General features: G+C 35.9%; 1 protein-coding gene across 1 annotated transcript; it reads right to left on the bottom strand.

Annotated features, from left to right (window-relative positions):
• Nucleotides 1-10,762: 10,762 nt before the first annotated feature.
• On the bottom strand, nucleotides 10,763-11,811 carry LOC113357649 (receptor-like serine/threonine-protein kinase SD1-8). The gene is made up of 3 exons (XM_026601090.1): nucleotides 11,390-11,811; nucleotides 11,143-11,293; nucleotides 10,763-11,059 (listed from the first exon to the last, which is right to left on the bottom strand). The coding sequence occupies exons 1-3, from the start codon at nucleotides 11,809-11,811 to the stop codon at nucleotides 10,763-10,765; spliced, it is 870 nt and encodes a 289-aa protein (XP_026456875.1).
• Nucleotides 11,812-12,182: the final 371 nt, after the last annotated feature.

Raw genomic sequence — 12,182 nt, forward strand, 5'->3', positions numbered from 1 at the left:
TTTATATTTCAAATGGGTCGAATATTAAGTTGTGAGACTAAACCTAAATGCTTTAGGAAATTAGAATCGACAAATTTTCTTAAGAGTGACCACTTCTCTCATTGTGGTCAATTTTGTAAGTCAAATCTTATTGACTTAGAGGATCCTCAGTTATTTAGGTTATTATTGTGCGCTTCTAAGATCATATTTGAGTTTTTCCAGACTCTAGGACCTAATGATTCGGACCCCACATATGAAGAAACGCAACCAATGAAAATATTTTATTTAGACCCTTTCTTAGAACCTGAACCTGAACCACAATTAGATATAAATATCTTAATCAGGAAACTAGATAAGGGCATGCTATCGTTGTTCACTTTCTTGGGTTATTGTAGTTTCCTTTGGTCAGCTCTTTTTGGTTTTGAAGACCCACAGTTATTTCGGCTGTTACTTTTTGATTCTATGAGGTGACTAATTCCTTCCGATGTCTGGCTGAAGAATTTAAACTTAGCACTTCTTGGGAGGTAACCCAATATCATGCGACACGGTAATATCTTTCCTTAACTCTTTTGCTTCAAATGGTAACAGTTTTTCCTTGTTCATATGCTTTTAATTTTATCTTTAGAACATTGAGGACAATGTTAGATTTAAGTTTCGGGGTATGGGAGAAACTTTTTAGTTGCACTTTTGAAACTTCTAGCATCACATGGTATCAGGTTAGCTAAGTTTACATTCTGTTTCTCACCGAAAAGAAATTGGAATGCTAAAGATAACAACTTATTGAGACATTAGAGAAAAAGACATTGAGATCCTTGAAATTCAGGAGAGAACTTGTTCCTTTTAGAGGGTAACCGTGATGGACCTAACCATACATGATGGAAAGGCAAGTAGGTTAGGGAAATGCCAGAAAGACAAAGCAACCTCACAATGTAGTCTTAGTTACTGGATTGCGACTCTCTCAGTAGAAACTTATCATCATCAACAAGCGGAGCGACATCAAAATCTATGAAGAAAGTTGAAGACGTTTTAGGTTTATAAGCAACAATAGAAGAGAATAATTCAAAAATCAAAGTTGAAGTTATAAGAGCAAATGATATAAGTTGTTAGAATCCATGATACCAAGACATCACAAGTTGCGAAGATCCAAGTTTTGAAAGTCCTTCTCTCATGGCCATGTAAATTTTTGTCTTGTAATTTTTTGTTTTTATCAAAAAAAAAAAATGAAACATCATTACGTTCTTTTTGTTCAATAAGGCCATAGGGAAGAAGAATTTTTTAAGTCGAGCAAGAAATCGGAGAGAAGAGTTAATTGTCAAGGTTCGAGAGTTTATAATAAACAGTTGAAGACCGAAGAAGGCGTTGTTTCTACTGAGCACTGTGAGAGAATCGAAGAAAGATGCATTTTGGTTGCTTTGTTAGTCTGCTTTCAATCTGGCACAAAATCTTTCTAGCACTGGTTTAACTCATCACACGTAATTAGTCCAGTTGTGTAGCAGATGTCCCTCTCATTTTTATCTCTCTCATAATATTATCCAGCTGTAAAGCAGCGGACGCATCTTACAATGTTTATCTAGTTGTGTAGCGGATATCTCTTTATCTAGCAGTGGTGTGGATGTGTCTCCCCTTTTCTTCAGTCAGCTTTAGAGCTGACACCTTTAATTTCTCTGGCATTCTACTTACTTGGAGATAGGTTGAGAATATGTATTTCCTCATAGCTCTTTGGATACTTGTGACTAATTAGGAGTAAAGGTTTTGTGGGTACACCTCTGGTAAACCCTCCGGAGACAACACTCCGCCGCTAGGGCCACCTAGCGGTTTAACGGCCTGCTGCACGTGCTAAGTGTAGTCTTTTTATCTTTTCAAAAATAAATTTTGCTCGATGACTAGCAAATAATAAGTTTGGGGGTATTTGGTAGACACATTTTTGTGTTTAATTTGATCTCAATACTATATATTGTTGGCACTCGAGTTTTTACTAATTTTGTTGTTTTAAGTGTTTGTAGGCACCTTTGGAAAATAAACATTTTTTGGAAAATTCGGCTCGAAAAGTTGGTAAAAGCCCCGGAGGACACGTGTTATTCGGACTCTCACCGTTGGATAAGGGGCACCTTAATTACTAAGGGGCACCCCAGGTCACCGCAAAAGGCATCTGCTATTCGCACCCCAATACAGGATTAGAGGGAGGTCATCTTCTCCATTTGAATTTTGTATTTGGCGGGAAAATGGAGAACACTTCTCCAGATTTTTGATCGAATTGTTGAACGTGCTCTAAGGAGATTCAATGGATGATTTTTGGTAGATAGTTGTGATATGGCCTATTAAACACACTGTGGGCGTTTGGTTTGACCAGAATTGGCTAGAATCAGCTAAACAATTCACGGGTTGAAAACAGGGCAGTTCGTGTATATCACGGGTTTCACGTAATTTGGAGAAGATTCAACGTGTTTTGTGCGTGCATGGAAGACCCTCACAGCCTGTTGGAGCGTGAAGGAGTTCAATATGGTAATTTGGAGGCTTGAAAATGCGTGAGAAGATGAAACATGAAAGAAAATATTCCCAGAAATATTTTCTTTACTGCCGAGTTAAAGAGAATTATATGGAGTCAATGAGCGAGATTCGATGGGTCTTTTGGGTATAAATAGGTTGCTGGGGTTGAGTAGAAAGGGTGTCGAGAGTTTGGGGTGGAGAGGAGAGCTCAGGAAGCAGAAATCACTAGTTGCAGAAACTCGGTTCCTGCTGCTGCTGCTGCTGAAGACAATAGCACTTCTCTTTTATCGTTCTTTTGTGACGCTTCCTGTGGGTCGCACATTAGCTGTTTACACCATTTTCTCTTCTTCTCTTCATTGTAAACACCATTTGAGCAATAAATAAATATTTTGAGCGTGTTTTTATCATGATGAGCTAAACCCAACACTGGGACGACGTAGGAGGGTGAATTTCATACACGGGTAAATTTATTTTATTCTTTTTTATGACTTTTGCATTAATTTAAAATTGAAATATGATTTGAATTAATTGGTTGTTATTTAATTTGATGATGTATGCTTATCTTAGGTGTTTTGATACATCATGCTTAGGACTTACAATCGATGTTTTGAGAATCTATCTTGGCAAAACCAGAGTCCATGTTAATTTTATTGAGTTTTAAATTGTCAAAGAATATATGAATGAACCCTGTGTAGTGAATTCGGTCAAATCCTTAGTCCCAGTAGCTCTCGCCCATTGTTAATATTTTTGTATCTATAATTTTATTAAATCTAAAATTCCATTTCCTTCACAAGTATGAAACGAATCCTATTTACAACAACGACAAACAAAAATCTTAATCATAAACCCCAGCGAGGAGTGTTCCAATTTCAGGGTGATGTCATTCTCCACGAGTTTTTTCTTTGCGCGACAGGTGAAGGTCGCTCTACACTCCCTGTTTTTCCTAAATCCTATAACTGTGATGATTATATTGTCGAGTCCTTTTTTAATCATTACACCATTCACTTTGTTTCTCACAAAGATTATCATTGGGGTATTCGCTTCAGTCGATAATTAAGGATTAAACTGGAGGATAGGCTAATGGGAGATGTACACTTCCATTTTAAAACCAATAATAATTTTCGTTTTTGGAGCGATCCATACAGGATGAAGTATCCTTTGATTCTCTAAAGTCCTTTGTTTTGGGGATCAGGTCCTGCTGAGGGTTATCAAGTTGAGGTGTATAGTCCTTGGTATTTTAACTGGACCGAAATGCCTGAAGGTGTATTTATTCTTATCTTCTCATTATTTTTCTTTTATTTAGCTTTGCGATTTTCCTTCTCACTATTCTTGTCACGTTACTTTCACTATCCAAAAAGAAATTTTGTTCAGAAGAAAAAAGTTTCTTGCAAGAGGAAATCTTCGCGAGCCATGAAGGTAAGAAATACTCGAATTAATCCTTCTAAACAATATTTTATCTCTGTTTCTTATCAATCTTGGTGTGCGAAGGGTGAATCTAGAGAGGATGAATCTGACAAGGATGAATCTGATGAGGAATCCTTTGTTCCTCCAAACCCAAGAAATCTCGTCGTGGTACCAAGAGTAAATCGAAAGTTCAGCTACATGGTCTTGAGATGGTACATCCTTCACACAATCAAGATAATCCTACCTCTAAGTCCCCTTCAGTAATTGTTCCTAAGAAGACCGTTATAAAGAAGCAAAGCTCTAGGAAGACTGATGATACCCTTGCAACTTCTCAACTCAAAAAAAATGTCATTTTGAATGAACCTATAGCTGGCGGATCTGCCTCGCAGAATATGAAGATCACAATAATTCATGCTAAATATTTTGTTGTCGATGATTCCGCCAACAAGTCTTCCAATAAGGCACCTCACACTCATGTGAATACATCTTTGTTAAAGGATAAACACTTGCTTGAATGACATATCTTCGCCCTCGAAAATGCTTATGCTGATACCAAGTTGGTTTCAAGGGTTTTTGAACATGCACATTCTTCCAGAATTAATCCTGATCTATCTCGATTATGAACCTTTGTTCTTGTTGGTAGGATGGTCAAGGACTAGATTAGGAAATCTAGTTGGTTTGGGAAACCAATTACTGGTGTCCTAAGTATAACAACTTAAGAGGTTTGTCTCATAGAGTTGAGTTAGGAAACGCTATACTTGTAGGAAAGTAATCCTTATTAAGGAATTTGTCCAGCCCTATTGATATGTATAAATAGTCATAGAGAGAACTAGAGAAAATACACCATAACTAAGTAAGAGTTCTCTTCTTCTCGTCTAAGGAATTGTATATTCCAATCTATACGGTGATATATAAAATTGCTTATTCCTTCCCGAGGATTAAACCTCGTTAAATACTTGTTCTTCTTGTGTGTGTGATTGTGTTCATGGCGATATTAAGATAACTCGTAGTATTGCAAACCTAACGCTTCCGAAGGCTTTGGTGCAACAATTGGTATCATAGCAAGGAGACACTCTTGGATACGGGTACTCAGATTGAAGTTGAAGTGAACGTATTTTTTCTGAAGATTTCTTGAGGTAATACTTATCTCAAAGGTTCTGTTTTTTATCTATATTTGGTTGTTTGAGAACAATGGTTTACGGGGATAAACCAATTGATCCAAAAGATCATTTAGGAGAACATTCGGAGTTTACAAGTAAAGATAAAGAAACAAAAGAAGAAATACTTCATTCACATAGATCACAATTCAAGGTAGAAAAGTTTAGAAGAACCAATAACTTTGGTTTATGGAGAACGGACGTAATAGATGCTCTTGTTCATATTGACCTAGAAGAAGCTCTAGAAGATCAACCAGTTGAGATGTCTGATAAGCAGTGGAACAAGATGAATAGATTATGTCTTGATTCGATACGAGGGTGTTAGAAACTGCAGTAAGAGTTAATTATCAGAACGAGACTTCAGCTAAGGATCTCTGGGAAAATATAGAGAAAGACTACCTTGTGAAGAACGTGGCCAATAGGATACATCTTAAAAGGATTTTGTATCGCTATAACATGAAAAAAGGTGCAACCCTAACCGAGCACCTAGATTCATATAATAAACTTCTTGCTGAGTTGGTTAACTACGATGAGAAGATCAACGACGAGGAACAAGCTTTGTGTCTAATAAACTCTCTTCTTGAAAAGTATGAACCTGTGATTAAATCATTAATGTACGGCAAGGATAAGTTGACATACGCTGAGGTCACTACAACATTGCGTAGTGAGGAGTTTAGGAAGATGGATCGTGAAAACCTTGCAAGTAAAGCTAATAATGTCTTTGGTGGTTAAAGATGATTGGAGAAAGAATATTGGTGGAAAAAGAAGATTGGTGGTTATGGTAAAGGTATAGGAAGTTCTAAGATTAGAACGCGACCGCATAAAGATGAGTGTTCTTAGTTCCATGACTTTGGTCATTAGGCTAAGGATTGAACCAAGCGTAAGGAAAGAGAAGGACATAATAGTAATACCGAGGTGAACATTGCTAAAGGTAATGAAGAATCAGATGATACTTCTGATTTCTCACTATCTGTGACACCATCAGCTTGTACTTACAGATGGTACATGGGTATTAAATACTGGAGCAACGTATCATATATGTCCATATCGGGACTGGTTCTCAAGTTTTGAAAAGCTTGATGGAGAAGTACGTATAAGAAACAATCATACTTGCAGGGTGATTGAGATTGGTAGTGTTCGTATCAAGATGCATGATGGTATGGTTAGAGAGCTGAAGGAGGTAAGATTTGTACCTGCCATAAAGAAGAATCTGATTTCGCTCGGAACTTTTGAAGCTAAGGCTACAAGTTAGTCCCTGAAAATGGTGTTCTAAAGGTAATCTCTGGATCTATGGTAATCATGAAGGCACACGTCATCATAACTTGTATTACTTGAATGGGAGTACGACAACAGGGGATGTGTCTATTTCTGAACACATCGAGAGTGCAGCTACCGAGAAGACGAAGCTATGGCACATGAGACTTTCACATCCAGGTGAAAAGTCGTTGCATAGGTTGATTCAGCAAGACTTGTTGAAAGGTGCAATTTCCTGGAAGTTATCATTTTGTGAACATTGTGTTAAGGGCAAGAAAACAAGAATAAGCTTTGGCAAAACTATCCACAATACTAGTGGAGTTCTTGACTATGTTCACTCAGATGTTTGGGGTCCTTCCAAGAATGCATCATTGGGAGGGAAACATTGGTTTGTGTCGTTCATTGATGACTATTCTAGGCGTGTATGGGTGTACACCATGAGGCATAAAGATTTGTTAGAGAACATCTCGGTCAACCTCTCATGCGTTTCTATCTCAAGCATGTTTGTCAATGTTAGTGATCAAAACTATGGGTCTTGATTTCTAGCCTACATAGCTAAGTCTCGGGCTAGGATAGGAGAAGTGTAGTTAAGCTCAAGGACTTCATGGCGATTCATCATACAACAATGAAGATCTATACAAGGAACCGTGGAACTTCATCAACAAAAAGGTATGTGGAGACTTGAACTTATTTATCACTCAAAAGTCTATCTATTCTATCTCCTACTTCTTATGAGACAAAAGTCGTATGCTATATAGACTAGATCATACACACTTGACATTTCGAGTTGGGAATTCATTGCTTATCTTTTATCTCGAAATCGTGTATTGGTAAAGCGTTTCACTTTGATCAGGTTTATCTTCACCTGGTGAAGAAAGTCATGAAAGTTTCTATCGCTTTGAGAATTTCTCTGACGTGAATCAGTCTGTGAATAACGGCTACATAGCGTCCTCTGAGAATGTCTCAATGATTGAAATGAGAGTATAGATTACATAACCATGTATTCCTTCAACCGAAGTTTTCGAACTTTGTTCATCAAGAGAAATCGGGAGGATTATGGAATTGGCTTGCCAAGTCCGCGAACTGTCGGAAGTTCTCGACCGAGAATTTCTGATGGATTTTCCAAAACTCGTTTGTGTGCTTAGTCCGCGAACCCAGTCCACGAACTGGCGTAAGTTCTCGAACCGAGAATTTCTACTAAGTTTGGAAAACTCAACCGATTAACTTAAGTTCGCGAACTTGTTTGTGAAGTTAAGAGGTTATGATCTAAAGATGTGCTCTGAACATGAAACATTAAATTACTAAGGAATGCTTTATGCAAAACATGGCTATAATGTTCATGAGACGATTCAATCGAATCGAATCATCTTTGTTTCAATTGTGTCTTGTGTAGTTACATAAGATCTCATAGCAATTGAACAACTCTCTAACTAGTTCATTTGAGTCAATTGAACTAGTTATGGTGAAGAAGAACAAGGTTAATATGAAATGCTCATATGGTTGACCTTTTGGGTTACTATGTTGAACTAACATGAACGTACACGTTTGGGCATGGTTTTCACAAACCCAGTAAACGTTTACCCAAGTGTGTGTGACAAGCTAAGTTTTCGATCTAACGGTTGAGAAATATTAGCTTGAATCTAAATCAGGTTTTCATCTAACACTAATACTCTGGGTACCAGTTTTGAAGATGAAGGTTATATTTGTAAACTTATGTGCACTGTTTGGTACATTTGGAAGTACAGATGCAACATGGTTTTTCAAAATACTAAACCAAATGCTAATAGTACAATATCTAGAATTCAAACTTTATTCAGCAGTGTACCCTATCCTATTCTACTGCCAGGGAAAATGAATGAAATCATGCAATAATAAAGACTTGGTTACCTCCTGAAACTTATTATGTGAAAATAAACATTGATGCTTCTTATATGTATGATACTAAAAAAGGAAGTGTTGGAATGATTATTCGGGATTGTGCAGGTACCACACTAGGGGTCCAAGGTGTTAATCTAGATGAGAAAGTGGAAGCAGATTTTGGAGCGGAGTATTTTGAGTGCGAAGCTTTGTTATTGGCAGTTGAATGGATGAGCATCTAGACTACAAGAAGGTGGTTTTTGAAATAGATTGTGACAATGTGGTGAACTCTCTGCAAAGGGTGGATTCAGGTACATTTGTATAACCAACATTTTCTTTCAGCTATTAAAAATAAATTTTCTAGTTTCAATTTCTGGTTTTGTAAGTCAGTTCATAGATTGAGTAATAGTGTGGCTCATTCTATAGCTGAAAAAGCAAGGATTGAAACCAATAACATTATTTATATGAACCACTATCCTGCTGATATCATTAGAATGACAGGAGATGACTATGTAAGATTTTAAACCTACTAATGAATAATCCTTTAGTATCAAAAAAAATAGTCTAAACTAATATCAATGGGAAGTGGCGGAGCCCGATACTAACAAAAGGGGGACTAAATTTATAAACCAGGTGGACTAAATATAAATTCTATAATAAAATTAAGGATGTTTTCATGATTTTGGTGATTTTAGGGGGGCTAGAGCCAGGATTAGTCAACCCTTGGCTCCGCCCCTGTCAATGGGGTCATCACTAAATTTTAGGTTTCCTTCCTATGATCCAGAGACAGGACCATTTACTGTTGTCAAATCTTCATCGATTTTTAAAAGAATAAAAACCGTCCTCTGGGTTTAGCCGTTTGGGAATAATGTCAAAAGAGTAAGAAATAAGACTTTAATATCATGGGTTAATCCCTCGATTTGATGGAGGGGTTAAAGTGCAAATAACATAATAAATAGGATATAAAAAATGAATAAAAATAAAAAATATATTTTTATTTTAATAAATGTTATACTGGGATGTGTGTACATCTATAAAATAATATCCAAGGGACAAAAGATGCACCCTTATAGTTTTTATCATAAGGGTGACCTCGTCACAACACAACTCAAAAAAAAATTGGTAGATCATGGTTCTTTCCTCTGGTTTTTGAGATCACCATTCTAAGACAATCAATTTTTTGAAAAAAGTGTTTGGAAAAATTTATTTTAAAAATGATTACATCAAAATCATTTATCAGTTTATGATCATAAATAGATAATCATAAATTTTACCAAACAAGGCAAATCTTTGAGAATGACTTTTGTTTTTATCAGTTTATGATTGTTTATAATCATAAATAGATAATCATAAATTTTACCAAACAAGCCAAATCTTTGAGAATGACTTTTGTTTCCAATGACAGAGAAGAAGCACTTCTTCTGCTTGCCAAACAGGCTATAAGAAATATTTTATTCCTTTTCTTGGATTTCCATAGTACATCATGCCATGATACAGTGAATATCTGCTTAAGGGACTGAAATTTGTAGTTTTGTGGCCATCCATTGTCTCAATTTGCATGGATGATAAAAAGAGTTACAAGATTATACGAGGTGCTACTAATTTAGTGGATCCAGTTATATGGATTTTGTTACATGTAAATTTGGTAACCCCGTCTAACATCTAACGGGGTTTATTCAATAGATACTTTTTGTGATTTACAAAGACTTTAATAGATTTTCGAAGTATTGTGTTACTGGTTGTATACTTGTAAAATCCCTTTCAAAGTTTGTGTTATTCGTTATAAATGAGAAAATTTAAAGACTTTTCATACTTCCAAAATTTTAAGATTTTGAATGACATTTATGTGTATATTTGCCTTGGAAAAAGTCTTGCAAAATGTGAAAGATTTTGGAAGACTTCTACAAGAATTTAAAACTTAATTTATTAGTATCTTTTATATATTTGTTTGATATTATTTTATTTCAAGTTGTTGCAAGCGCTTGCATGTATGCTCTAGATCCATTTCTATTTTAAAATAAATAAATATATATATCCTAGATGCATATACATATATGTATCATATAATACGATCAAACTCTTTTTTATTCTGTTATTAGATGAAATGAAAACTTCCATTGATGGCTAAAGTGTTTCAAATTATGGTTACCGCTCAATTTAATTTCAATTAGCGTTTTTCAAGAATTGTTTTGATTAGATAAATTTTATAGAACTATACAAATCTAGTAGATTTATCATGTTAGGTTGTTATACAATTCTCTAGAAATTTTTTTCACAATTTTTAGAACTCTACAAATCTCCACAAGAGTTAGGCCAACTCTACAAAACTCTGCTAGTAGTTTTCCAACTCTATAGAACTCTACAGAAATTTTCATTTTTCATGACTCTTTTTAAATCTATACAAATCCACAAAAATATTTATTGAGTAAATCCGGTAACATTCATTCCATTTGGTTGATCTAACTTTACGAAATCATAATTAATCTAACTTTAATGTTTTTCCAAACACAATTATAATATGATTATACGTTTCATTTGCAATTCCAAAGTAACCATTCTGGCGGCGGTACCTAGTTCATAAATGTTCCAAATTTCCAATGATTGAACTATATAAACATTGCATTCTATCGACCTTCAAGTGCAGTGAAAGTGATATCATTACTTGAGCAGCAAATGGGATCCGACCCCGACCTAACTGATGATGCTGGGAAAGTATATGGAGGTTCTTTCGGAGATGGACGATCGGTTTCACTGATAAGCATGAGATCTACTTCAGCCATGGTTGGCCTGTCTATTGCTCTATTCTGGACACATAATAAACCGATATGTACACATTTTTCCACCTCTAATGGAGAATATAAATCACCCAAAGCCTCGTCCACAACCTCAGACCCTTTCCCTTCGTTCCAAAGCTTCCAAGTCTGAAACACAAATTTCAAATTATGGAAGTTAATACTCCATAACTCATTAATGTACGGAAGAGTTGACTGATATAAATACATACATGGAGCAGAAGGTTTGAAGGTTGTTCAGGATTGTAAAAGCTGTTATTTCTTTTACTGCTGATAATTTCTAGTATCAACACTCCGAAACTAAAGACATCCGACTTCTCCGAAAATGTGCCTCCCATTACATACTCTGGAGACATGTAACCACTGCATTTGACCGTGAAGACATGTTATAAAATATATAGGTAAATAAGACAGGACATTTTAAATTTAAGAGGAGCACTAAGTAAACATGGAGCTCACAATGTACCAGCAACCCGATTGGTTTCGGCAATAATCTGGTCACCACCAAATACTCGTGCCATTCCAAAGTCTGAAATTTTTGGGGTCATGTTTTCATCCAATAAAATGTTACTGACTTTAAGATCTCGATGAATAACTCTTAAACGAGAATCACGATGAAGGTAAAGAAGGCCCCGAGCAATCCCTCCAATAATATTGAAGCGCTTATCCCAATCTAGTTGTGCTTTCTTACTTGGATCTGTCGCCAGTATAAACATTCTTGAATTAGCTGTGGTGGAAATTGATTCATAATATGAAAGTAGCATATGTATGAAAGATGGAACAAATTTGAAAGGAATTTTAATAATGTAGCTTGCAGGTTTGATAGCAAAGTAGAAAAGAAACAAACCAAATAGAAACGCATCCAGGCTACCCTTGGGCATGTATTCATAAATTAACATGTATTCTTCTCCGCGAATGCAGCAACCCAACAGTCTCACAAGGTTACGGTGTTGAAGTTTGGAGATCAACACAACCTCGTTCTTGAACTCTTCAATACCCTGTCCAGAGTGTTTAGACAGTCCTTTCACTGCTATTTCCTTCTCGTTTTGCAATTTACCCTAAAAACCATCCTCCATATGTAGTGATTAGAAATGTCAAATAAGTTGACCCCTATTGTTATAATAATCAAGCACATGTAAACTTACCTTATAAACTGGCCCAAAACCTCCTTCTCCCAATTTGTTTTTCAAGCAGAAGTTGTTTGTAGCTCTGGATAAGCAAGCGTAGCTAAATATTTGCAATTCCTGTGTTT

The sequence above is a fragment of the Papaver somniferum genome, chromosome 1, assembly GCF_003573695.1.
Source record: "Papaver somniferum cultivar HN1 chromosome 1, ASM357369v1, whole genome shotgun sequence".
Taxonomy (NCBI): Eukaryota; Viridiplantae; Streptophyta; class Magnoliopsida; order Ranunculales; family Papaveraceae; genus Papaver; species Papaver somniferum.

Excerpts from the sequence above, each read along its gene's own strand:
- LOC113357649 (XM_026601090.1), bottom strand. The coding sequence starts at position 11,811 with ATGCCCAAGGGTAGCCTGGATGCGTTTCTATTTGGTTTGTTTCTTTTC. Across the intron at positions 11,294-11,389 it reads AATCGGGTTGCTGGTACATT|TGGTTACATGTCTCCAGAGT; the intron begins GTGAGCTCCATG and ends GGTCAAATGCAG. Across the intron at positions 11,060-11,142 it reads CTTCAAACCTTCTGCTCCAT|ACTTGGAAGCTTTGGAACGA; the intron begins GTATGTATTTAT and ends TTTGTGTTTCAG.